Source organism: Myxocyprinus asiaticus, chromosome 23 (assembly GCF_019703515.2).
Source record: "Myxocyprinus asiaticus isolate MX2 ecotype Aquarium Trade chromosome 23, UBuf_Myxa_2, whole genome shotgun sequence".
NCBI lineage: Eukaryota > Metazoa > Chordata > Actinopteri > Cypriniformes > Catostomidae > Myxocyprinus > Myxocyprinus asiaticus.
This window is the reverse complement of record NC_059366.1, coordinates 32,914,190-32,941,534: the sequence shown is the minus strand read 5'-3', so window position 1 is coordinate 32,941,534 and position 27,345 is coordinate 32,914,190. Positions and strand designations below refer to the sequence as shown.

At 38.1% G+C, this 27,345-nt stretch overlaps 2 protein-coding genes and 1 pseudogene across 4 annotated transcripts in view; 2 read left to right on the top strand and 1 right to left on the bottom strand.

Moving 5' to 3' along the window:
- The window catches only part of LOC127413797 (transcription factor IIIB 90 kDa subunit-like), a 48,803-nt pseudogene extending 24,344 nt beyond the window's left edge, over positions 1 to 24,459 (bottom strand).
- On the top strand, positions 6,164 to 10,449 carry LOC127413987 (BTB/POZ domain-containing protein 6-A). 2 transcript variants are annotated; one of them, XM_051651618.1, is made up of 5 exons: positions 6,164 to 6,464; positions 7,373 to 7,587; positions 7,797 to 7,887; positions 7,986 to 8,104; positions 8,759 to 10,449. In XM_051651618.1, the coding sequence occupies exons 2-5, from the start codon at positions 7,379 to 7,381 to the stop codon at positions 9,789 to 9,791; spliced, it is 1,452 nt and encodes a 483-aa protein (XP_051507578.1). In that variant the 5' UTR covers positions 6,164 to 6,464; positions 7,373 to 7,378; the 3' UTR covers positions 9,792 to 10,449. The 2 variants fall into 2 exon arrangements, with proteins under 2 accessions (XP_051507578.1, XP_051507577.1); XM_051651617.1 differs by having other exon boundaries at positions 6,721 to 7,587.
- A 1,934-nt stretch (positions 24,460 to 26,393) lies between the features above and the next one.
- Positions 26,394 to 27,345, top strand: part of LOC127413999 (CD276 antigen-like) — a 7,876-nt gene continuing 6,924 nt past the window's right edge. Inside the window, exon 1 of one of the 2 annotated variants that reach the window (XR_007892720.1) lies at positions 26,394 to 26,667. Coding sequence is in view for 1 of the 2 variants with exons in the window: in XM_051651636.1 (XP_051507596.1) it covers positions 26,628 to 26,667 (40 nt within the window). In the remaining variant the exon portion in view is untranslated. The remainder of the gene's footprint in view (positions 26,668 to 27,345) is intronic. The other variant, XM_051651636.1, reaches the window with a different exon arrangement.

Below are 27,345 nucleotides of genomic sequence, written 5' to 3'. Positions count from 1 at the left end.
CTTGTTAGACTTAAATCATAGTAATTACTGAATGGTTGTTGATGATTGTGTAGTTAAACACACATTGTAACATTTGCTGGCAATGATGTGAAGATGAAGAACCTAACTGCAGTTTATTTACAAGTACAGTAATCCAAACATGATGACTAAATAAACAACTTGACTAGACAAACATATCATGGCTTGATTTGGCTAGGAGCAAAACACGTTCAATACTTGACAACTAGACAATGCAAACATGAGGGCTTAAATACAAGACATGGGAGAACATAAACCAATGAACAAACAGAACTCATAACAAGCTAGTTAAACAATAAACCAATGAAAACATGACACATGAACATGGAGGGAAAACAGGAATCACATGACAAGGGAAACATGAACTAAACATTTCAAAGTAAAAGACATGAATCAACAAAATACACATGACATACATTCTGAGTGTATACCACTATTATACCAAAATACAACTATTCCTTGTAAATAGTGGTATTTTTTGAAAATGAATAAAATAATTTGAATTGAAAAGTCTTTGTAAACACATTTTGCAAGAACTTGTTACTTTAAAATATGCAATCACTTTGAAACAGGCTGCTGAGGAACTGCAAGAATTGCAATTAGAATTGCATTTCTCATCTCCAAATATTTCTTCCACAAAATGGTAAAAGAATCATTAATGAAACCATTAAGGAACTGGAATCATTAAGAGAATTTGAAATAGGAATTAAATTCCAAACAATTCCTATCCCTAAGCATACCAAACATTTTCCAAGAAGTATTGTGCATGTGTTTGCTTTTACCTTTGTTTTTTGTTTTTTGCTTTTGTTTTTTTGACTGGAAGGTTAATTTCTTTCTAAGCCACATGTAATAGGCAAAGTTTAGAACCTTTGTTTTAGCACAATAATTGATTGAGCAGAAGATGCTTTGAAGCTGTCCAGGTCGTATTTGCATTTACATTACAAATGCGAATTAGGTCACATGCATTTCTGACTACTAATGTTCATAACAGGTGTAAATGGGGACTCTTTTTCTCTCACTGATGCAACATATACTTTGCACATAACACAAACACTGCATTTTTAAATAAGAACATCCAGCTCGCTCTCTCAGACAGACACACACACACCCTACAACAACTAGAACACTCTAACAAGCATCTAATTGTCTGAAGTAGAACAATGAGCCCACCTAAAAACAAAACAGGGTAAGCAGGCAGAAATGAGCTGAAGCAGACGCCTGAAAACCAAACCAGGAGCCTGCACACACAACTCCATATTTTCAGGGCCCATCTACAGTTTAAAAAAAAAAAAAAAAAAAAAGAAATTATATGACAGGTTGAAATAAATGATAGGGTGCCACAGTTCTACAAGGCTTCCACTTAGTTTTCATGGACATTGGGCAACCAAGCATTGAAAAGCCCTATTCTCTGAAATGAGTCATGATTTCCCTTCTGAGGCAATCCCCACTCAAAACCAAACCAAATACACACACACTACACAAGAGAGGGTCTCGCAGGCAATCAAACGCACTCACAAGAGCCTGAAGTGGGTTGATGAAAGACAGTGCGTTAATGACAAGGTGCTGTGTTCAATTAGTGCTTCAAAGAGCAGAGGGGGGCTTCTACTTCCTCCGCCCCATACAAATCCACAATCAGCACAGCCAATCAAAAACATGACAACCTGTGCACACAGCCAATCATGAAATCTGGAAACCTGCCAGCACTCTATCCCCAAGTGTTTACCAGCTGCAGCTGAATGAACAAAGATTTATTCTCGCTTTCTTTCTCTAACATTAGTGCAAGAACCAAAAATAATCTCACAATCATTTCAGATAAAGAAGTCACTCTTGTATTATGTTTTCCAGAGGTTGGTTAAGTATGAATGTATGAATTGGATTAAAATGGATAGATTTACAGAATATTTAGAAAAGGAGTCACTCCAGTTCCACTCCTCTTCCTCTACTCATGTCAAAATAGCACAAATGTGAACGAAGGGTGAACATGGAATAAAAGTGGATTAAATGTGAAATTAGTCACTCCAGTTCCACTTCTTTTCTTTTATTTGTATGCTGGCCACTAATTAAATAATAAAAGATAATGAAATGAAATGAAGACTGACCACAGTGGGCAGTGTTCCAAGCAATAACGCTAACGAGGGCCATTTGGACGGACAGAGTTCTTCTCCATCTCACTGCTGCTCATTCCCACCTCCTTTCTCATCATCAACGCACACTGATTTCCACAGGGGAGCCGCTGCTGCCTTTAACTCTTCATCCTCTCCTTCATCATCACCAGCAAGGACACTTGAGGATGCCATGGAAATAACATCATATAGAAAGGGAGGAGCAAGAGAGAAAATCTACATATAGAGGAGCTACAGATCAAAATCTTTCAGATTGAAAATAAGAAGACACTGCCATACCCCCTCTTGAATAACAAGCTAAAAATAACTTCACTCTGGGAAATTCTGCCAATGATCACATTTAGAATTTACCTTCTAATAATTAAGTCACAGTAAAAGATAAATATCTTCAATACACTCAATACTCAACACAAAGATGGCATCTTCTCAGCTGCCTGAAACAGTTTTGTTACCATGGGTGATTGTATAGATTGATATGGCTGCATGAATGAAAATAAGAGATTTATATTTGTAATTATAAAATGTCTTGTAATTAAAACAGGAAGCTACACTCATTTGCCCTTTGATTTCAAGCTTTGCTGTGATCCAGCTGACATGGGAAGAAAATAATTACACAAACACACATGTGTGCACGCACACAGTCAAATTAAAATATATACTATCACGCACGCATGAAAAACAAACTCAAATGTTCACACGCAAACACTCCCACGCTCGCAGTCTTAATTAGTTTCCTCCTGTAATCACTCCATTAGAGATATCACGCATGAGGAAGCACTGGTTAGCTGGCACTGTGGGTATTGCTGAACAGGGAGCTAATTGGACAGAAATGTAAACAAAGAATTTCTGCTAGAGGGATGTAACACTTCACTTCCTGAAGATGTTGTTGTGTTGTTCTTCAGGTGAGCAGCAGTTCTCACCAAACAAAGTGCAATTCTGAAAACAGGATGATCAGTTGACGGCAAAAGCTTTGAACGTATACACTTAGCGTATGTAAATGCTGTACCTTCTCTGCTATAGGATACATACATGCCCATGGGTTTGGGCCTACAGCTTTCCAGCTCTATTTCAATCTCATCCTGATATCCACAGATTTCACCTGCATAACACATACACACACAGGAACACATTCTTAGTTCATATTTGCATTGTGTTGGGTTTGTTACAAGATCCATTATGTAGATGGGAAGCCATACTGTGATTATGAATAGGATAATTTTCAAAAAGAACATGCTGTCTTAATTTCATTTAACACACTGCCATGTTCTACGTACATTTTTTCTGAGATTTTTTATTCTGAAGATAAATCTCACCTTTTCCTTAGTGTGGCCTCACACACTTTCACCACAATGATCACTTCCTTAATTGTACGACAGAACTCGTGCATACGAGCGGCAACCAAGAGAGCCACAGGGAACACAAACACACAACAGTAAGTACATCACACAAACTTTTAACCAAATTAAAAAGGGAGAGAGGAGGAATAGTCAAATATGAAACTTTAATAGGACTTCAGAAAAGCGCGTCCTCTGTACCTGGCCCCCGACTGACTCAGCTCAGGCAGAACAAACAGACTAAATGCACCGGTAATACCGCAAAGCCCCTGAAGGCTGTTTTACTCTGTTTCATTAAAGAAACATGAAGAGCAAGATGCACTTCTGAATGGTCTAACAAAGTGAATGCCCAATGCCACAAAGCTATCTTGGGTGTGGGTACTTGTGGTGCATGATGGCCATTAAAATCAGCTGCTCTCCTCCTCTACTGTTAACCCTGCAGGACATCAAACCAATGTGTGTTCCAGCTACTACACAAGGACTATTCAACAAGCTTGAGGCCCTCATCACACTCAGCAGTCCTCTTCGCCTCTCCATTTGTCTTCATTCTGGGTCTTTCTCACTTTCATTCAGTCTCTCTGTCGATCTGACTTTCTTTCTCAAGTCTCTGATCTCTCGCTGTTAAACAAACTCTTAGGCTCATGCTTCCTCTTTTCTCAGCACTGCTCCTAAAAGATTAATGGTAGATTAATTATTCAGGTTTTGCAGTGAAAGGGGGGTGGCAGAGAAACTCAAGCTGAGAGGCAGGAGGAGTCTGTTATTCTAAAAGCTTAATTACTGTACGGAGTGAAACTCTGCCTTAAAGGACTGTGTAAAGTTTACACAAGACGGAGACTGTAGCAGGAAAATAAACTGTTTTTGATGAAATCTCATCAGAAAAGACCTCAGTAGAAAAATGACAAGGGAGAACTGAAGCAATTAAACTTTACAGTTCAAAAATAATCATTTGGCCTATTGGCCTCACTGAGTGGGAAACCAACACTCTTTCAGAAATGATTCTCTTTCATCAGGAGTGATCTGTGATTTGGGAGCTACTTTAGATGTATGACCTAATCTAATTACACATCATTAAGTGGAGCATATCCATAGAGGAAGTCAAATAAGATGTGAGCAAATGTTTGAGATGAAACCACATCTTGAAATGTTACCTATGGCAAGTACAAATCTTTTAGCTCTGAATGGGTTTTCTGGAGTGTGAATTCCAACTGAAGTGATTTGACCCGTGGATGTTTCACAGTGATGGTGTATGAGTGTTTGTTTTTGCATACATAACAAAGCAACCCTTTACAAACACAATTAAGCTGTCTTTAAACAGCCAAAATTAGCCTGCTCTGTGCATGCTCAAAATTCTGTGTAATGACGCAATGCAGCATAAAAGCCAGACTAAAATAAAGCAAGCTCTGACCCACTTTAGCCCCTAGTATCAAAGGCAGTTCTGATGCTGCTTTGGTTCTGTGTGAATGAAATGCAGCATGAGAGCAGCCTTAAAGGTATAGTTCATTTACTCACCCTCGTGCCATCCCGGATGTGTATGACTTTCTTTCTTCTGCTGAACACAATCGAAGATTTTTAGAGAATATCTCAGCTCTGTTGGTCCATACAATGCAAGTGAATGGTGGCCAGAACTTGGAAGCTCCAAAAAGCACATAAATGCAGCATAAAAGCAATTCATGTGACTCCAGTGGTTTAATCCATGTCTTCAGAAGCGATATGATAGGTGTGGGTGTGAAACAGATCAATATTTAAATCCTATTTTACAAAAAAAAATAAAAAAATCTCCCAGCCCCAACCAGTAGGTGGCGATATGTATGAAAAATGCTAATCGCCAAAAAAAGAAGCAGCAGCATGTGGAAGTGAAAGTGAAAGTGCAGATTTATAGTTAAAAAGGACTTGAATATTGAGCTGTTTTCTACCCACACTTATCATATCGCATCTGGAGATATGGATTAAACCACCGGAGTCTTATGGATTACTTTTATGCTACCTTTATATGCTTTTTGGACCTTCTGGCCACCTTTCACTTGCATTGGATGGATCAACTTCTAAAAATCTTTGTGTGTGTTCGGAAGAAGAAAGAAAGTCAAACACATCTGGGATGGCATGAGGGTGAGTAAATGATGAGAGAATTTTCATTTTTGGGTGAAATATCCATTTAAACTTTGTTGTTGTCATGACAGAGCATATATTTCATAATTTTGTTTCATATTTACAGGTATAATTTCATATTTTCATTAATTTCATATTTCTATATTCATACTTTTATATTTAAAACATCAATCTCATAACATTATTTATGCAATTGTAATTGCTACTGCATTTATGCCTGCTCTGAGCAGCAATCAACAGTCTGTGTAAATACACTTAAATGCCACTTCAGAGGCAGCTTATGTGCCACCTTTGCAGTGTAAAGATGGATTTAGTGAACTTTAATTTAATTAGCCATGATAAATACGCAATATAGTCTACACCAACTAGGCATAATGAGGACACCCATTAGACCTCTGCAAACTGATTAGAATAGTTCAAACAAGATTTTTCTCACTGCATTAACACATTTTTAAATGGTAAGTGAGTAGCAACATGTCCTACATTTTTGGGAAAAGGATGGTGGAACTATATGAGCAACTCAGACTTAGCTTTAACAAAGAGTGAGTAAATCTTCCATCTAATCTATACAGCATATATTCACTAAACCGCTTAGACTCGTCTGTGCTGTCTGTGAGAAAAAGAGGAGATTGAGAAAGAGCGAGGGAGAGAGAAGCATCATGCTGCGTTAGGACTTTATTGGGAATCCGGGAAAACAGTCGTGCGCAGCAGCATTCCAGAACCAAGTCCAGCCCTCGTCCCGTTTCGGACTTCATCACGACAGACATGGACCCTGAAGCAGGAGGATTAAACCTTTGACCTCGCTGAGAATCGATCACATCGCGTGCGATGAAAACAAACAGCTCGTGCAATACAGCATTTGACGTATTTCGCTTCGACCGTGGTAAGAGTGCGCATTTTGTTTTCTCGTGTGAGGTGAGGTGTACTAGTAGTTTCTACGTAAACAAAATTTTCACCTAGCGGATTGAAATGCACAGTCGGAGAGATGGACCGTTCACACACGAAACATTTCCAGTCATCATCTAGTCATATATTTGGCTGAAATACAATATAAATGATGCGTTTAATTATATATAGTACACTTATAAATAGGCTTGTGTAGTAAATATGAATAATGACATATTCTTATCCCCGCACAGTCCGCAAGAACCAAAAAGAGGGAAGATGCACAACACAACCCTTCACTCCTGACGTCAGAGAGAGAGAGAGAGAGAGAGAGAGAGAGAGAGAGAGAGAGAGAGAGAGAGACTGACTCATTCAAACTTCATCATTTCTTTGACCTAGGCAGAGAGAAAGACTTGGCTATTAAAGGCTAAAGCAGGAAACACATGCAGGCTCTCATTTCTTGTGTGATTTTGGAGGGGTTTAACTGATGTCGGTTATATTTTCGTCGTATGATCGGAGAGGATGTGATTAAGGAAAAGAGAAACGGATCTCCACGAAATGGTAGCTGAAATCCCAAATGTTTATGTCTCTTTCAACCGCGTTTAAGGACCGTGGAGGCTTTTTTATCTTGTTTCCCAGGAAGACACGCAATAGTTAGGAATATCACGGACCACGGTTATTGTTGTCGATAAAGCCTGTTGATAATAATTATTTTGTATATACTTAGGCAAACTCTTTGTTCTGATGCCCGCTGCGCCGGAATGCAGACTGTCCCGTCATGGTCGGATCATGAAATGTGTGACTTTTTTACTCTTGCTCCCCGAAACGTTAAAGAAGTTGAAAAGGGCAAGCAAGCACCCCTGCAAGCTGTCTTTATGCAATAACATCTTGACTCTTTCCCTGAAGAAAAGGATGGCAGCAGAACTGTACCCCGTGAACGATCACACCACTGTTCCGAAGAACGGGACCGTGATGCTGAGCACACCTGAAAAGAAGAGCGTGGACCCGGTTGCGCAGACCACCACGTCTATCGCCACGACACCGACAACCGAGCAAAACATCAACAACAACAACGTGGAGATTCCCAGCTGGCAGTCCGCGCATCCGACGTTACGCGAAAGGCAAGTAATTTTTTTTAACACAATAAGTGATACAAAATGTCTTAATATTCAAAAAAAATTGTTTTTATTATTATTATTATTATTATTTACATTTCTGTACATTAAATTATATTCTATCTAATAATTAAATGGAACATTTCTTTATAGTTTTCTATCAATAATATTGTAGCTAAATATACTGTATAATATTAATTCTTTATTTTCTTTAGAAATGCACTAATGTTCAATAATGAACAAATGGCAGACGTTCATTTCATTATTGGTCCCCCTGGTGAATCCGAGAGGGTCCCGGTGCACAAGGTGAGTCCACAAACCTTACCTCTCCCTTTCCTGGTCCCTTAGAACTTTGCAACAAGATAAAACACTGACAAATTCTTTTCCGTCTCTCTCTTTCTCAGTACGTGCTCGCAGTGGGGAGCTCGGTTTTCTGTGCCATGTTTTACGGGGATCTCGCAGAAGGGGACTCTGATATCCATATTCCAGATGTGGAACCGGCAGCGTTTCTCATCCTTCTCAAGTAAGACTCGCTCACTAATCACATCCAGGCATTAATAACAGGGCGACTCACCTTTCATTTGGGGCAGCACAGATGGGTTCATAGAGGCCCCGACACTGATGTCTTGGTTTAAGAATTGCCCTCTTATTTCAGAGCTATTACAGACCGCTTATTGGATTGTGAATGTGAATGATGTACTTTTTCTCCTGGGAAAGTTGGAAGTCACTATTTAAAGCAGTAACAAGGCAATAAAAAGTGCATGATTGACTGTCTATATGTTAAACAGATCAGCTTCGGGGAAGTATAAACTATGGGACAGCATGCACTAAAAGGGACAGTTCACATTTTAGATTTACATTTTGTTATTATTCAATCATCCGCATGCTGTTCCAAAACTGCATGACTTGTTTCTTCGGGGGAGCAAAAAAAAAAAAGAAAAAAAAGAAAGAAATGCAAAATGTTAGCCTCAGTCACCATTCACGTTTATTCAATGGAAAACAGATTCAGTGAAAGTGAATGGTGACTGAGACTAACATTCTGCCTAACATCTTTTGTGGAGAGAAAGTAAGTCATACCAGTTTGGAAAATAATTTTCATTTTGGGGGAACTGACTAGGTGAATTTTGCCATAAACTCTCCCTCCTAATCGCTTCATTCTCTTCATCTTTTTCTTCAGATACATGTACAGTGATGAGATAGAGCTGTCGGCGGACACAGTGCTGGCTACACTCTATGCTGCCAAGAAATACCTGGTGTCTACACTAGCTCGAGCGTGTGTGGATTTCCTTGAGACGAGCCTGGAGGCGCGAAATGCATGCATGCTGCTTTCTCAGAGTCGGTTGTTTGAGGAGCCAGAGCTCACTCAGAGATGCTGGGAAGTGATCGATGCCCAGGCAGAACTTGCACTACGTTCCGAGAGTTTCTCTGAGATTGACCTGCCCACACTGGAGAGCATACTACACAGAGAGACACTGAACGTGAAGGAGGCTGTGGTGTTCCAGGCGGTGCTGTGCTGGGCCGAGGCAGAGTGTCGGAGGCAAGGCCTGAGCCCTACTGCGCACAATCAACGCTCTGTGCTAGGAAAGGCACTGCACCTTGTGCGCCTGCCTTCTATGACACTGCAGGAATTTGCAGATGGAGCTGCGCAGTCAAACATTTTAACCCTCGATGAAACACACAAAATCTTCCTCTGGTACACGGCTGCTAGAAAACCTTCGCTGGTATTCCCAGTTACGGCCAGAAAGGGGCTGACGCCACAACGCTGTCACCGGTTCCAATCCTCCGCCTACCGGAGCAACCAGTGGCGTTACCGTGGACGGTGTGACAGCATCCAGTTTGCTGTGGACAAATGCGTGTTTATAGCCGGGCTTGGTCTGTATGGCTCCAGTGGCGGGAAAGCGGAATATAGCATCAGAATTGAACTTAAGAGACAAGGAGTGCTTCTGGCACAACACCTGACCAAGTTCGTATCAGACGGTTCTAGCTCAACGTTCCCTGTATGGTTCGAGCACCCAGTACAGGTGGAACAGGATGCATTCTACACAGTTAGTGCTGTTCTAGATGGAAGTGAACTAAGTTATTTTGGACAAGAAGGGATGACAGAAGTCCAGTGTGGGAAAGTCACTTTTCAGTTTCAGTGCTCCTCTGACAGTACTAACGGGACAGGGGTGCAGGGGGGACAAATTCCAGAGCTGATATTTTATGCATGAGTACTTGGACTGATCCAGTAGAGAAGAGACAGCAGGGGATTGTCCTCTGGAATAAATGCCTTTTCTAACAATGTAGCTGCAAGACACTGCAGAATTGAGCCCAATGAGGAGGAGGGAAAATTTTCTTTGATCAGACTCTTTTATGACTCACATATAAAGGAATTCTCCAATCATATTTATTTCTTTAAACATATTGTTTTAAGGCATACACTTTAATTTAAGATAATTTTATTTTTAATTATTCATAATCTGCCTGTGTACAGTGGGAAATGAGCAGTTTGCACTTGAAACTAGGCAGCTCTTACTCTATGTTATTTAATGGTTATTTGTTGACAGCTTGATGCCATGTTTTGAAGAATACTGAGGTTTTAAGAGCCTTAAAATCATAAACATTTTTGCTTCTATACATCAAATAGTATTACTTGTTTTTTTGTCTCATATACAGTTATAATAAGACTTGTTTATACCGTTTCAAATGGGTAAATGTTGACCTTTTGAGACTTAAATTTTGGCCTTAAGAATCTTAAAAAATGAGACGTGTGGTTTGCTTTAACGGTATATTTTTGTTTAAGCAGTACAACTGAACACCTAAAGATGCACAAATCTATCTAGTGTTTCAGGTAGAAAAATAAAATAATAATAATAAAAAAAAAACATGTATTTACACTGAAAACTGAGCTTGATTTGCAGTTGCACAGCACCCTCTGGATATTAAGAGCAGCACTACAATGATCCTTTCACACACTAATTTGGAAGAGCAGTGAAACTGCAATGTTGCCTGTTTGTGGTATTTGTTACTTACCAATAGCTGGTGCACTGATGCACAGCTCTCTGGCCAAAACAAGAAAGGTTCTTCCAAAAACATACACATTCACCTAGACAGGGTAGAAAGAGAAATAATGTGAGAGACAGACACAAATGTATAGAAGAAAGAGAAAAGACAAAGACAGACTATATATATGAGAGAGAGAGAGAAAGGAAGAATAAGAGAGTATAAGATAAAGTATGAAAAAATGAATAAATAGACAGAAAGCTGCGTGATAACACTGTTTTTGAACAGAACTTGAGGGTTTGCTGAGTTGAAAACTCTTTCTCATAAACTCTCTGTTTGTCTCTCTCTCTCTCTTAGAGGATGAACTAAAGTAACAAAATATTTAATTAAACAAGCTTTAAACATCATATAATTCATTGGTTATCTTTTTGGACCACCTTAAGTACTAAAAATTATATCGATGAAGAACGTGCTTACACACACAGACACACGTAGGCCCTGTTCCTTCCATCTGGGCCCCATGGCATTAAAGAGGAGTCTTTTTTAGTTAATGTCAGAGGTCATGACTGCTGAAAAGTGGGACAGCCCTCACACACTCCTGACCTGAGAGGGGAGGTGATAGCTTTTGCCTCAAAAGAGCTCCTCTATTTGGGGAGAGCAAAGGAATTTATAGGTCCTTTCTCTGGTAAAAATCCCCTAATGACTCAAAGACCGGAGAGGACAGGGTCTGTGTGTTGTGTGTGGGACAGGGAGGGGGGTTTAATAGGACAGCTGGGAGGGTAAAAATATAAAACGGCTGAACCAGCTGGAAGAAAATGGAATTCACACACTCAAGCACGCATAAACATGCTATATACCTAAACACTGTTTTATGCAGACACACATACACATAGGTACATATGCTTTTGGGGCGTAGAAAGTGTAAAAAGGCTGGACTAACCTGCAGAAGGTCGCTCAGATCAAGCAGCATGTCTGAGAAAGGGTGTTGTTGAGGCAATCATACTGGATTGTTTATTTACAGATTTGCTATGTATTCCTTTGTGATGTATAATTTTAAGTATTGAGGAAAGTCTATAAGGACCAAAGAAATAAAGCAATAATGATGAAAATACTCTGGGGTAGGAGACAGACATGGAAAAGGGAGAAGGTACAGGCTGTTTGTTTTTAAACAACCTTTAAATGAATGAGAGTTTGGTCAGATTTGATCTTTTTGCTTGACATTTTCCCTGTGAGCAGAGCTCCATTGAACCACCACCTCCTGAACTCTGGAATTACCCGTCTCCTGGCAACTGAGTACTCCGTGTCCATGGAGACCAGCACACCTGTCCAATAAGGTCTAAGAGTATTAAAACATCCCATAAAAACATCATTGTGGGATTTACAGTTACAACAGTTAGAGATAATCCTAAATTGTGGGATTATGGATGGCTCTATTAAATTAGAGATCATTTTTTTTTTTAGGATGCATCAGGATTAGACTTTTCCTTGGAGGAATTTCACATATTGCAAAATGAGCTAAAGGCCAATAATGTTGTCCTTAATCAGTTTACTGATAACAAATAGTAGATTTAGCATCTGTGTGGTATATGGACACTCAAGTGGGAAGAAATCTTAATCTTTTAGGTGTCAATGAATATACAGTTATAGGTTACAGATATTGTTAAAGGGATACTTAGCCCATCATCATTTACTCACCCTCATGTCATTCAAAACACCCTATGATTTTCTTTATGGAACACAAAAGGAAATGTAAGGCACAATGTTGGCCTCAGTCACCATTCACTTTCCTTGTCTGGGAACATTCTGCCTAACATCTCCTTTTGTGTTCCACAGAAGATTGTCATACAGGTTTTAAGCAAAATGAGGGTGAGTAAATGACAGAATTTTCATTTTTGGGTGAACTATCCCTTTAAGTATAGCAAAGGCACATGCAAGGAACTAAGATGAGAGAACTGGGACCTGCTACAGTCCAGGCTTAGCCAGATTTGTCTTTCTGAACTAACCTGAGAGCAAGGATCCGTTTCAATGAGGTTGACATTTGGAAAGTTACCCTATCCAGTGGGGACTGAGACCAAACAAACAATGCTCACCATTAAACATGTTTCCCCTTCTCTCTCACACACACATGCACACCCACACCCCTTACCCTCCTGGGCAGAAAGTGAAAGCTCTCTCATGAGTTCTTATGTAACCTCACCATAGGTCTGACTGAACACATTTGTTATGTAATCTCTGAGAGGTGGGAAGATACACAGTGTCTGCTTCTGTAATCACTTTTTATACATTTTTGGAACAAGTGAAAGTGAGCATCATATGCCATGAACATTCAATTTCACACATAAATATGATAATTACTGTGGCAGTATTGTTAGAAAGGCGGATGAAAGCTGAATAAAATCAAACAACAGAAAATCACCCTGTATTTACATGTATATTTACATTACAGAATTCGAGAGCAACTAAAATTCCATCCATCAAATGCTACTGCATGTTGTGATGCTGGACTGCATTTACCTTTACTTCCATGCATTAGGCAAACGTTTTTTCAAAGGTGACTTACAGTCCATTCAAGATGTGCATTTCATCAGTTAGTGTTCCCTGGATATTGAACCCATGACATGGCAAATTATAACCTATTTTATTTGGAAATCACCACTACAGAAGAAAGCTAAAGATGGCACACATTCAGATCCACTCACAATTAGTCCACTCAAAATGAGTGAACTAATCCATTTTCTTTTATAGTTCATTATTTTTGCTTTTTAGACACTTTTTATTTATGGGCACAGTTAAGAGAAGACAAAAAAACATGTGGAGAAGAGGGGAGAACGACATGGAAGCTGGATTCAAACTTGAGTCATGCTTTAACGTGTTGAAGCATGTCCACTAACAGCTAAGCCACATATCGGGAATTTATGGGATTGTTAAAAAAATTCATCTCAAATACAACTCAAATCAGGGTGTTCCAGTAGACCACGCACATCGTCAACCCAGGCCTAATGCATTCTCGTGAGAGACACACCCTGCCTCATTTCCTGCCACTTTTTGAACACACATAAACACCCTGAAAAAGCTAACCCTCATACAAGCAAGACACTCTCTCCATCTCACACAAAAGATGAGGTTTTGCTGAAGAGTTGACTAAACAGGATGCTGATGATTTTATACCCGTACGTGCACACTAAAGATAGCAACTTGGAGTGAGTCAGTGTAAGACTGCACGATGATTATTAAAAAAGAAAATCACATTAAAACACACAAGAGAAGCAAAGCTGTATGACTAAACATCAGACACTGTGTGTGGTGCGGAATGCAGACAGATGTATGTGACAAGACCATCTCAAGACGACTGACTCAAACCTTTAACTACTCTGTTTCATACCACATTCTACCTCTCACAGAGGACCCCTCTTCGTCTGTTTCCCATTCGTCTCCTTTCCATGGACTGGCAGCTGACTCAGTCCCTAATATCACTCCTCCCTGTTCTTTTCTCTTATATTCTTAAATAGACTGTTTCACAGACTGTGATGACACATTTAGTTGGTTAAATCTAGCACACTTATTTCATGGTGAGTAAACATAAACATATTTTGCTTTCACTCAAAAGGATATGAGGTGTGCCCTCCGTCCGGCAGACAAGGTACAGACAGGCAGTGATGACATGGGAGGATTTGCGTCCTCTGGTAAGATGCTTGCAGATTGCCATCTTGTAAAAGTTAAAGGCAGCGTCCAAGCAGTGCTGGTTCATCTGTAACTGGATTATCTGACGCTTAGCTGAACAAACACAATCAAAACACAGTTAACTGTTATAGTATATTTACTGAAGGTTCAATCTCCCTGTAGTAACCTTGAGTTAAAGGTATAGTTCACCCAAAAATTCTTTCATCATTTACTCAACCTCATGCCATCCCAGATCTTTATAACTTTCTTTCTTCTGCAGAACACAAACAAAGATTTTTAGAAGAATATCTCAGTTTATCCATACAATTCTCCAATACAATATTTGGTAATCCAATCCCTTACTTCCTGTTCCGGTTGCTGCCGGCACACTGCACAAATCTGTGTTTGTAGCTTGCTAGCCTGCTTTGCATTGCTTATTCTTGCTTATTCACGTTCATCGTTTTTTCCTTTGCCATTTTACCGCATGCTCTAGGTTTTTCCGCTTTTCTACTGTTTCAACTGTGTGTATTTTACCGCACGCAGCCGTTATTCTCGTTTTTTCTTTTCTTTTTCTATGCTTATCTAAATCTCACATCTCCACTGCATGCATTCGTTTTCTCCACTGTGTTTTACATGGATTATTGCATCAATCTCAAACATCTGCTGATTATGAACCACATTGAACTACATCGATCTCAAACCCCCGCTGCTCAAGAACAACCATAACAACATCAACAACAACAAGCAAGCGAGCAACACACACACTTTGGTTCCGGCTCTAGAGCACAAGCAGCAGGGCGTTTGGGTGACGTCTTGGTGGCATACTCGCTTAGCAAAGCGACACCACTCTCCAGTTCCTGTTAGGGTTTTCAGTCGATTCTCCCCACTCAGTGATGCACCCACTGAGAATCATGTTGAAAGAGCCTTATTAATTGGTGATTCTATTATAAGGAACGTGGAAAAGAGATATGTTTAAAAAACATATTTTTATTCTGTAGATTTTGAATAGATCATTGAATAGTTTGAAATGGATAAATACATGATGTTGTATTTAATTTTATTATGTTTTATATGTAACTTCAAATCAATCTGTTTTTATATCACTGTCATTTTGTTTGTTTGATCTGTAAAGCACTTTGGGTCAACTTCTGTTTTTTTTTTGTTTTTTTCTCCCCTTTTCTCCCCAATTTGGAATGCCCAATTCCCAATGTGCTCTAATTCCTCATGGCGGCGAGAACCACATTATAGCGACCACGAGGAGGTTACCCCATGTGACTCTACCCTCCCTAGCAACCGGGCCAATTTGGTTGCTTAGGAGACCTGGCTGGAGTCACTCAGCATGCCCTGGATTTGAACTCGTGACTCCAGGGGTGGTAGTCAGTGTCAATACTCGCTGAGCTACCCAGGCCCTCCAACTTCTGTTGTTTTTAAATGTGCTCTATAAATAAAGGTTGACTTGACTTGACTCCAGCCACTATTGTTAAATGCATTTCGGGGGCTTGGGCATCTGACATCAGATCAAATTTACAAGTGCTGGCTAATGATAAACATAGATTTTTTTAAATTGTTATTCATGTCGGCACTAACGATGTCCTGCTTTGCCAGTCGGAGATAACTAAAGATAATGTTAAAGAGACGTGTGAACTTACAAAAACGATGTCAGACACTGTAATATGCTCTGGCCTCCTCTCTGCTCATCGTGGTGATGAGGTTTATAGTAGATTAGTGTCACTGAATGGCTGGATGTCTGAGTGGTGTCCGGAGAATAGCATAGGATTTGTAGACAACTGGAAAAGCTTTTGGGGTAGACCTGACCTGCTAAAGAGAAACGTCCCTCCAGGGAAGGTGCCGCTCTCCTCTCTAGTAATTTGGCTCATAGTCTTAATAGTGATAGAATTTGATTAATTGGGGCCCAGGTCAGGAAGCAGACAAACTGGTTAATCCAAACGTCTGCTAGCTGCCTTGAGACATCACATAAACTACAAGTCACAGAGACTGTATCACCTAGATATCATATAAAGACTGTGTCTGTTCCCTTAACTATCAAACACAAAACTCTCACTAAATCATTTAGAAAAAATTTGATTAAGGTCAAACTTGAAAAAAATAAATAAAAAAAATTGAAGATTAGCATCATATGTTTAGGTAGGGCTACTAAACATTAGATCTCTTTCTACCAAAGCACTAATTGTAAATGAAATTATTATACATCATAGTTTGGATGTGCTCTGTTTGACTGAAACCTGGATTAAACCGGATGAATATATTAGTTTAAATGAATCTACTCCCCCAAGTTACTGTTATAAACATAAGCCTCATCTGGAGGGTCGAGGAGGAGGTGTTGCTACAATTTACAGTGAAGTTTTTGGTGTTACTCAGAGGACAGGATATAAGTTTAAGTCTTCTGAACTAATAATGCTTATTGTGACACCGTCAGATATAAATGAAAAATCTCTGTCGTCTTTTGCCCTTGCTACAGTATATAGATCACCCGGGCAATACTCTGGTTTCCTTGGTGAATTTGCACATTTTCTATCAGATCTAGTAGTTAAAGTAGATAGAGCTCTAATTGTTGATGACTTCAACATTCAGATAGATAATGAAAATGACACATTGGGATTAGCATTTATTGATATTCTCAACTCTCTTGGAGTCAGACAAAATGTGACAGGACCATTAAATCTACACCACGCTATCGTTCAGGTAGAACTATTCTTTAGACCACTAAAGATAGCTTCACTAATAATCTTCCAGAATTGTCTCACATACTCAGTAAGCCAAAAAGTCTAGAATAACTTGATGTAATAACAGAAAATATAAATACAGTCTTCTCTAGCACTCTTGATAGTGTCACCCCCCTTCGATTAAAGAAAATGAAAGACAAAAGTCCCACAACGTGGTACAATGATCACACTCATGCTCTCAAGAGAGCAGCTCGGAAAATGGAGTCCAAGTGGAAGAATACAAAATTAGAGGTATTTCGTGGTGCATGGAATGATAGTGTATGTAGCTACAGAAAGGCAATAAAATCTGCCAGGTCAGCATATTTTAGCAAACTCATAGAAAATAACCACAACAATCCTAGGTGTTTATTCAGTACTATGGCTAAATTGGATAGGAATAAATCATCGACTGAACCAGATATTCCGTCGCAGCACAATAGTAATGACTTCATTCATTTCTTTACTGATAAATTTAAATAATCATAAATAAAATTGGAACTATGCAATCAACTGTCACAGCACCTCAGAAAACAGTGTCTCATAATTTTCCTCACAAGTGACTTCAATCCTTCGCTGTCATAGTTCACGAAGAGCTAACAAAACTTATCAAAAAATCAAAAGCCACAACATATATGTTAGACCCAGTACCAACTAAGCTCTTAAAAGAGGTATTCCTTATAATCTCAGAACCTCTTCTTAATATTAATAACTCCTCGCTCTCCTTAGGACATGTCCCAAGAAACTTTAAAATGGCAGTTATCAAACCGCTTATTAAGAAGCCACAGCTTGAACCTGGAGAAATGACTAATTACAGACCATTTTTAAATCTACCATTTATGTTGAAAATACTAAAAAAGGTTGTGTCCTCCCAACTATATTCATTTTTACAGAGAAATGGAATATGTGAACAATTTCAGTCAGGATTTAGGCCCCATCACAGTACAGAGACTGCACTTATCAGAGTTACAAATGACTTGCTCTTATCATCTGATCACGACTGCATTTCTCTTCTAGTGATTTTAGATCTTATTGCTGCATTCGACACAATAGATCACGACATTCTCTTGAATAGGCTGGAGAATTATGTTGGCATTAGTTTACTTGCATTAGCATGGTTTAGGTCCTGTTTATCAGATTGCTACCATTTTGTATGTGTAAATGAGGAATTGTCATATCAGATCGCTACCACTTTGTATGTGTAAACGAGGAATTGTCAAAGCAAACAAAAGTTAATTATGGAGTGCCACAAGGATCAGTTTTAGGGCCTCTGCTTTTCTCCTTATACATGCTTCCCCTGGGAGATATTATCAGGTATCATGGAATAAGTTTCCACTGTTATGCCGACGATACCCAACTTTATATTTCTTCTAAACTCAATGAAAATTCACATTTCTCCAAATTAGCAGAGTGAATCAATGAAATCAAAGATTGGATGGCCATAAATTTCCTTCTACTCAATTCTGACAAAACAGAGGTACTAATTATTGGACCAAAAACCTCTAAAAATAAGCCGCTAAAATATAATTTGACACTCGATGGATGTACTGTTATGTCATCTTCTACAGCAAAGAACTTAGGTTTCCAATATTTGAAGAACAGCATTCTTCCACCTCAGAAATATTGCTAAGTTACAACACATGCTCTTTGTTGCTGATGCCAAAAAACTAATTCATGTGTTCATGACTTCAAGGCTAGATTATTGTAATGCATTACTGGGAGGATGTCCAGCAAGTTCAATAAATAAACTTCAATTGGTTCAAAATGCAGCTGCCAGAGTGCTGAATACAACCAAGAAATATGATCATATTAGCCCAATTTTATCATCGTTACATTGGTTACCTGTTTAATTGTAAATTTCTGTTAACTACATACAAAGCTTTGAATGGTCTAGCTCCACAGTACTTAAGGGACCTTCTGACACGCTACAGTATATTCCATCATGTTCATTACGATCACAAAATTCTGGCTTGTTAATAATTCCAAGAATATCAAAATCCACAAAAGGAGGTAGATCCTTTTCATATTTGGCTCCTAAACTATGGAATAGTCTCCCTAACACTGTTCGGGATGCAGACACACTCACTCAGTTTAAGTCTAGACTAAAGACTCATCTATTTAGCCAGGCATACACCTAATTTATCCATCAACTCACAATTAGGCTGCTTTAGTTTGGCCTGCCGCAACCAGAAACATCTATCATGATCTATAACTCTGCATAAAATTGAATGGCATCTGCGCTAATCATTTTGTATTTATTTCCATGTCTCAGCTTCAGGATTCATATCCTGAGGTTACCAGAGCTGGCCAGATCCAGCTCCGTTCCTGCTTGGTGTCGGACTCCACTGCTACATGTCGCTGAGTGATGACGACAAACTACAGCAGGTGCTAGCCAGGCATCACTTCAGTCTTTTGACTTCAGAGGATGAACTGATGCCAACTCCAGCTGTAAGACAACAGATACTTCATATGCCACTGCCTGAACCTTGGACTTAGAATGGACCCCACCGAACCTCACCAAAATGACCTGCCGGTTGAACTGTGATGCACCTCATTGATCTCAGCCAGTCATCTTTGAGCTCACCTTTGTCTACTGATGGACTACAGTCTTGAAATGGAATACATAGATTATCATTTAATTGCCAACAAATGCCTTCATCAGCCAACTAACAAAGGACAATGCATCTATGTGAACTTCTGCAGTTAATCCAGGATGGACTTCAAAGACATTAGTCATTAATCTTAAAGTTCATTAAAAAAAAAACTATATATATATATATATATATATATATATATATATATATATATATATATATATATATATTGTTTTTTTTGTTTTGTTTTTTTTAAACATCGGACTTTTGAAATGCTTACTTAATTTACAAATTTTAAACCATGACTTGCACTGCACACAAATAACCAATATTGGCATTATATTTATGTTGTTTAGCCAGAAGGGAACTGGTCCCCACAGTGAGCCTGGTTTCTCCAAAGGTTATTTTTCTTCATTAACTAACATCTTATGGAGTTTTGTGTTCCTTGCCACAGTTGCCTTCAGCTTGCTCACAGGGGTTCTAAATACAATTATTATTTAATTATTTAATATGTATACACAATTTTCAATCATATTTAATCAAACTACACAATAATCACTCTAAGACTTTATAGATATTACAGTTTCATTTAATGTTAATGCATGATTTCCTGTAAAGCTGCTTTGAAACGATGTGTGTTGTGAAAAGCGCTATATAAATAAAAATGACTTGACTTGACAATGCAAGTGAATGGTGACCAGATCTCAGAAGGTCCAAAAAGGACATAACAGCAGCATAAAAGTAATGCATATGATTCCAGTGGTAAAATCCATGTCTTCTTAAATGATATGATAGGTCTGGGTGATCAATATTTAATTCCATTTTTACTATATATCTCCACTTTTGACCAGCCCTAAGGTGGCTGAATGTGAAAGTCATTTCCACACCAGAATGTGGAGGTGAAAGTTTAGATTTACAGTATAAAAGGATTTCAATATTGATCTGTTTCTCACCCACAACTATCATATCGCTTCAGAAGACATGGATTACATGTATTTTATGGATTACATTTTTGCTGCCTTTATGTCCTCTCTGGACCTTCTGAGTTCTGGTCACAATTCACTTGCATTGTGAGGACCTACAAAGAGAAAATCTTAGTTTATTTTCTGTTTATCTGGGACAGCATGAGGGTGAGTAAATGATGAGAGAATTTTCATTTTTGGGTAAACTATTCCTTTAATAGCTGAAGGCACAATGGTATAAATTTACAGATCAACCCTTCTGGGTTTTGAAACCTTTAGATTATAAGCACAATTTTTTAAGCACCAAGATATCACCTCAATCACTAGTTGTTATCTTCTATTACACTTACAAATGTTTCCAAATAATTTGCAAGAAAACAAGATCAGATTATGTGGAATACTGGTTATTGTTGTGTTTAACTAAATCAAACAGGAACATTTGAAGAAGCACTTTGTAGTAATTGCTGACTTTATTCATTATTTTTAAAAAGACAGGCAGGAAGACCAGTGCCAAAATACAAAGTAACGATCTAGTTATATTCTATATGAGCACCTGCTGTGGACGGGCTGTTTGAAAACACATTTTAGCACTTCAGAGTGGGAGGGAAGCATCTTTAAGCAGAAAGAATGTCTGTTTATACAGACTTGCGACCTCACAGATAATCTTTTGTTCTCTCACCACACACATGTAGTATAAATCTTGATGAAGACATAAGGCCATTAATCACATGTGTACATTCCCACACACTCATACAAAAATAGAGTGGCCTCTTGATTCCCACCCTGCACACACAGACCATACGGTTGTCTGGCCAAACTGATTCATCGGTTACTATACAAAAGCACATAAACCTACCACATTTTCTGACTTCTCAAGCTTAATAGTGTGAAAACATTCTTTTAAATTCAACCATTACCATCTGGCTGAAACTAACAGACACACACTTAACTTGAAGCCAGATTACTCATGCACAATATCCAAAGAAAACCCCTTTCTAATATACACATCCAAATAGACATATGCTTTAGAATAACTTTAATTTTGAACAATTATGTAATTCAATTGAATGCAACAGAACAGATCATTGTATTGCCATATCTAACACACACAATACTGTACAAGATTATCACATTCAGTGGAACTCAGTTAAAAAACATTTTTTTGGAACACTCACTGGCAAATTATAATAAAAAGAATTATTTAACAATACAGTTTATAGACAGAACATATTTCAAATGTTAGATCATAAAGGCTCCAGAAGAACAGTAGACTATGAAAGTAATTTAGGGTATAAAGATACCTTAAGTCTGTCACATAAAGATTATATAGGTCTATGTATATATGGTTTAGCTCTGCTTTTTACAGTCATAAAGGTTATATGAAGGCTTTATGAATGTTGTACGACTTTATGATTGTCAAATAAAAGGCATATTTATGAATGCTCACCTTTCTGTAGTTTGGCAGCTCTGGACTCCCTCCCCACACCAGTGTGGAAGTTTCCTCCCACAGACGGCACATTTCCAGATGCTGGAACAAAAAAATAATAATAATAAAATTACGACTGGATTAGGAAGTCATTAAGCATATTTAAAGTGAAATATATGTTTGTGAAATGATTTGTAGACCTGTATTGTTCTAAGTGTTCCTCAAACAAGTTTAGAAACAGCTTCTTATCATTATAAGTCTCTAGGACAATGTTCCTCTCCCAAATACAAATCTGAAATATTAAGAGAGCAGGAATAACATTTGTTTCACAACTAAACATTAGAATACTAATATTCAGATGGCCCAATACTTTTAATGAATACTATAAGCAGAAGACAGGTAAAAATATCACTCATGTTTAAAGGAATTGTTCACACAAAAATGAAAACTCTCTCTTCATTTTCTCACCATCATGCCATCCCAGATGTGTATGACTTTCTTTCTTCTGATGAACACATAAAGGCAGCATAAAAGTAATCCATAAGACTCCAGTTGTTTAATCCATGTCTTCAGAAGTGATATGATAAATATGGGTGAGAAACAGAACAATATTCAAGTCCTTTTATACTATACATCCTCCTCCCTTCCCCGTAGGTGGCATGAAGAATGCGAGAAGATAGTAAATATGTAATAGTAAAAATTACTTAAAGGGATATCTCCACTTTCACTTTTACATCTGAAAGTCACATGTGGTGCCTATTTAGTTTCACTTTCACATCTGAAAATGAAAGTTAAAGTGGAGATTAAGAGTAAATAAACACTAAAATATTGTTGTTTCTCAGCCACACCTATTATATCGCTTCTGAATTGTATGGACCTACAGAGCTGAGATATTTTTCTACAAATCTTTTTTTGTGTTCTGCTGAAGAAAGAAAGTCATATACATCTGGTATGGCATGAGTGTCAGTAAATGATGAGAGAATTTTCATTTTTGGGTTAACTATCCCTTGAAGTTTACGACTTGCAATGTTTAAAGTAAAAAGTAACTTCCATCAACGTTTTTTTTTTTTTTTTTTTTTTTTTCATAGAACTACAGGAGGTAAAAAAAAAATTAAAAAACTGCAAGACTTTCTTAGGTCGAGGATTCCCTACGAAACACCACTGTAAAAAAACAATTAAAAAACTTGACAGCTCTCTATTGGTTTAAAGACAGTACTGCAGCTCAAGAAATGCAGCCTTGAGAAGTAACTGAATTATAAATAATTAACCCCACTTTTGATTTATTATACTGGACTGTTTAAAAGGGGATTCCTTAAAAAAATACACATTTCTGAATAATGACATTATGAGAAAGAGGAGTGAATAAAGAAAAAATAAAAGTTCTCAGAGATTGCAATAGTAACCTGTAAGTTAGAAAGAGAGTAAGTGCTCTTATTATATACACTGGTGGCCAAAAGTGTGGAACAATGTACAGATTTTGCAGCGCTGTGTTGTGGCATGGCCTGAAATGCTCTGACGTAACACGTATATGTATCATGTAACTTACCAAATAATAATGTTGCCAGTAATAATAATAATAATAATAAAGAAAATCAAATGATTACACATTGAAATACATTGTCCTGCCTGAAACTTAAATCAATAATTAAAGTTAAGCTCAACTGACAACATTTGTGGCATAACGTTGATTACCACAAAATATAATTTTCAGTCGTCCGTCCTTTTTAAAAAAAAAAAAAAAGAAAGAAGCAATAATCAAGGTTACAGCGAGGCACTTTCAATGTAAGCGAATGGGGCCCATTTTTTAGAGGGTTTCAAGGCAGAAATGTGAAGCTTTTTGTGGCAGGGCGGCGACAGAGAGAGAGTTACAGACAGCTGTCCGACACCTGTGTGTGTTTGTCTTTTTGGTTACGTTTATCATTAAACTATTATTTATATTGTTAAGCCGGTTCTCGCCTCCTTTCCCTTTTACTTGTTACACTTTTATTTTTTTAAAAGCACCTACATTAATTCTTCTGTTAAAACTTGTATATTATTTGAGCTGTAAAATTGTTTAAATAGTAATTTATACAGTCATTTTAGGGTTTTAGGGTTTGTTAATATTACATTATCATGGCAACGAAGTTATAAAACTGGCTATAACTTAACAGAGAAAAGGTTAGTAAGTGATTTTATCACACTAAAATCATGTTAACACATATATTGTTTATGTCTTGAGGCTATACTTTTGAAACGGACTATTTTAACACTACGGATTGGCCCCCATTCACTTCCATTTTAAGTGCCTTCCTGTAACCCAGATGTTTTTTTTTGTTTTTTGTTTTTTAAAGAATGGACAAGGCGAAATTATTTTTTGTGGTAATCAACATAATGCCACAAATGCTGTCGCTTGAGCTTAACTTGTAGGCTATTAAACCTGGGATATTTCTTTAATTAGTGCCTTGGTGAAGCCCTTGTTTATCATGGTAACAAAAGGTGTGTTCCAATTGACCGTTAGGGTCCTCCGAAGTGGACTTCACACGGTATTCAGCCATCTTAAGGGAGATTCCAATCCGAAGGGAATGTTCAAGTATTATGCTGTTAAACCTCAATATAACTTTTCTAAACTGCTTAATTGACCTTACGTCACTTCCATCATACATTAGAGTTGTGTGGTGTTGGGGTTTATGAAGTGCGCTGTTGCATTGTGGGATATGGAGCTGCCTGAAGTGTACATCAGATTAGACTCACTCCCTTGGTCAAAATCGAGGGGTTCAGGGTCTGTCAGTAGAAACTTCCCTCGCTCACTGAACAAAGTGGAACGCACTTCCAAAATGGCGGCAGGGATTCCCCCGAGGGGAAGTGCTTAGGGGAGTTAGCGAGTGGATGTTAAAAGTGAAGTGGAACGCAGCCCAAGTGATCAAGAGTTAAGGGTTTTCCAGTTAAACCCATTACACGTCTTCCGCCAGTAGTGGACACTCACGCAACGTAAGCAGTGACGTACATCCGAGTTCATGAGATGGAATGAAGCTTGTGAGGGAAGGGGATAAAAATTTGAAATGGAACACAGCCTTAGACTGTGTCTCGTTTCGAAGGCTGTGTGCTAGCTAGGACGTGTCCTTTGATGGCTCTAGTATACCGAGCATCCTCCTTTAAGCAAGCCTTGTTTAAACAAGACAGCCTTTATAGGACAAACGGAAACAGAACTCATCACGGTTGCTATGACAGCACGCCACTCTTTAACAAGCGCGAGCGCTTTGAGTGAGAAGGGAACAAAGTCCCTTTTGGGTGTATGAGGTATATTTTAGGAGAGTTATAATGATGTAGAGAGAAAAGAAAGTAGATTTTACAGGTGTACTTTTAGTCTATAATACTTTATTTTAATTATATATTACTATAATTATACATATTTTATACTCTACACCCATCTGCTGAGGTACTTCAATTTGTGAATTAACATTACTTGCATTTGAACATCATATTTACGGGAAAATTGGGACGAAGAATACACCTCATGCATCCTCCGAATTCCCATGAAAGAAGGTCGCATTCGAAGGTCGCATTCGGAGTGTCCAACTCGCTTTTCTGAAACGAGACAGACTTGATGCAGCCGACAAATGTGACCTCCAAAGGACGCAGCCTTTGAAACGAGACACCGCCTTATTGTACATCGATACATCACTTCACAGGAAGTGGAGAGGGAAATTTACCCAACAGTCATTGCGAGCAGCAGAGTATTGACATATTTTGTCTCAAATAAACGCTAAAATCAAACAAACGAAAGGAGTTTGAGACGCTGTCATTTAAATTAAGCTTAATTTACCTCAGGTGTGCTTTCTATGCAGTTGTGCTCAAGTGCAAAGTGCACAAAATTCGACCGTTACATCCATTATCATGAAAGCTGGTCATAAAACAGTTAAGACACACATATTATAAAATTGCCACATAACATTTTTTCAGTGAACACTGCGTAGGGACCCTGCGGATTGGAACGCACCTAAAGGTTCGATAATTTATTTTATGGTTCTTGCCTCTGGCCTTTTTTATTATTATTATTTATTTTTTATTATTTTTTATTTTTTGTTTTGTGTTTTTACAACCCCTTATTTTGCTTTTGTCTCATGTGGATTTTTATTACTAAATTAAACTATTCCATACTATTAATATTTATAAATCATGTGACTTCCTGTGGGCAGGTAATATGATGATTACAGGGGTTAAAACCTGAAAAGTCGAGACGTTGCGGTTGTTGAATAAATTGTGAAGCATTTATGGCACTGTGCAGACATTTAGTCTTTTTCCCTAAGGTTGCTGCATTGTCCACTCTTATCTATTATGACGTTAATTTTAAAAATGTGTCTATTCTTTTTATAATTGTCCCATAATTAAGCTCCGAGTAAAAGGCTGTTCTGTCATATTTGACCAGCAGGTGGCAATGGAAAGAGATACAAAAGGGACTTTGGCATATCGCGTGCTCAGCTCGAGGTTAAGGCACTTTCTTTTAGGTGTTTGTGAGTGCCACATCTCCGGATCTCAACGTGACACTTTATTCATCTATTGAGAGTGACTTTATCGTTCTTCAAAAATTAAACCGTGAATTGGAGTATACTTTGAGTAATAAGTTTTACATTTTAAATTTCTTGGTAATACTTGTCAGACATATTTGCGTAAAAGCTGCACTGAAATGTCTCGTTAAAAACCATGGTCGTGAATTCCCAGCGAGATGCTTTGGCTCATACTTTGCGTCGTGGATGCTTTTGTGGGTAAGAATTAAGGGTTACATTTGAATGACAGTAAGACAAAATGCCTTCTAATTAAGGCATCTGGTGCAATATATTGTTCAAATTTGAGTTGCATGTGTTATGGTTTATTTAATGTTCCACTCAGTCTACATTTGAGGGGTGAAGTTTCTGTTTAGATAAAGTTGTTGGGTAAGATAAAAAAAAAAGAAGAAAGAAAATGATATTGAGGGGCCGTTCACAAGTTCCTGTGTTCTGTCTGGGCTTTTAATGAAAACATGCGTTACAACAGTGTTTCTCAAACTTTGTAACTTAAGGCTGGGCTGTGATTTGTGCTCTTGTACATCTGCTTGGATCATAAACGTGAAAAGGCTTGTCTCAACAGGTTCCTTTTTATAGGAAAGAAAACAAAATACGCATATTTGGATATGGAAAAGTGTATTAAACTTTTCATTATCAACGGGGTGTGTGTGGGAATTAACTCTTCGATACACGCGTCAATTATTTTCAGTTCAGTTGTGTTTAATGCATGAACGCATCTTGCATGACAAGTCCTTGTGCCTTAGGAGCATGAGAGGATAATGTTCAATTGGCTTTGCCTTTGTTTGCAGGATTTTTGTCCTTGCCTAGATAAAATTAGAGGGCAAAAAAAAAATATATAATAATAATAATTAAAAGAAGGTAATACTTGAGTGTCTAAAA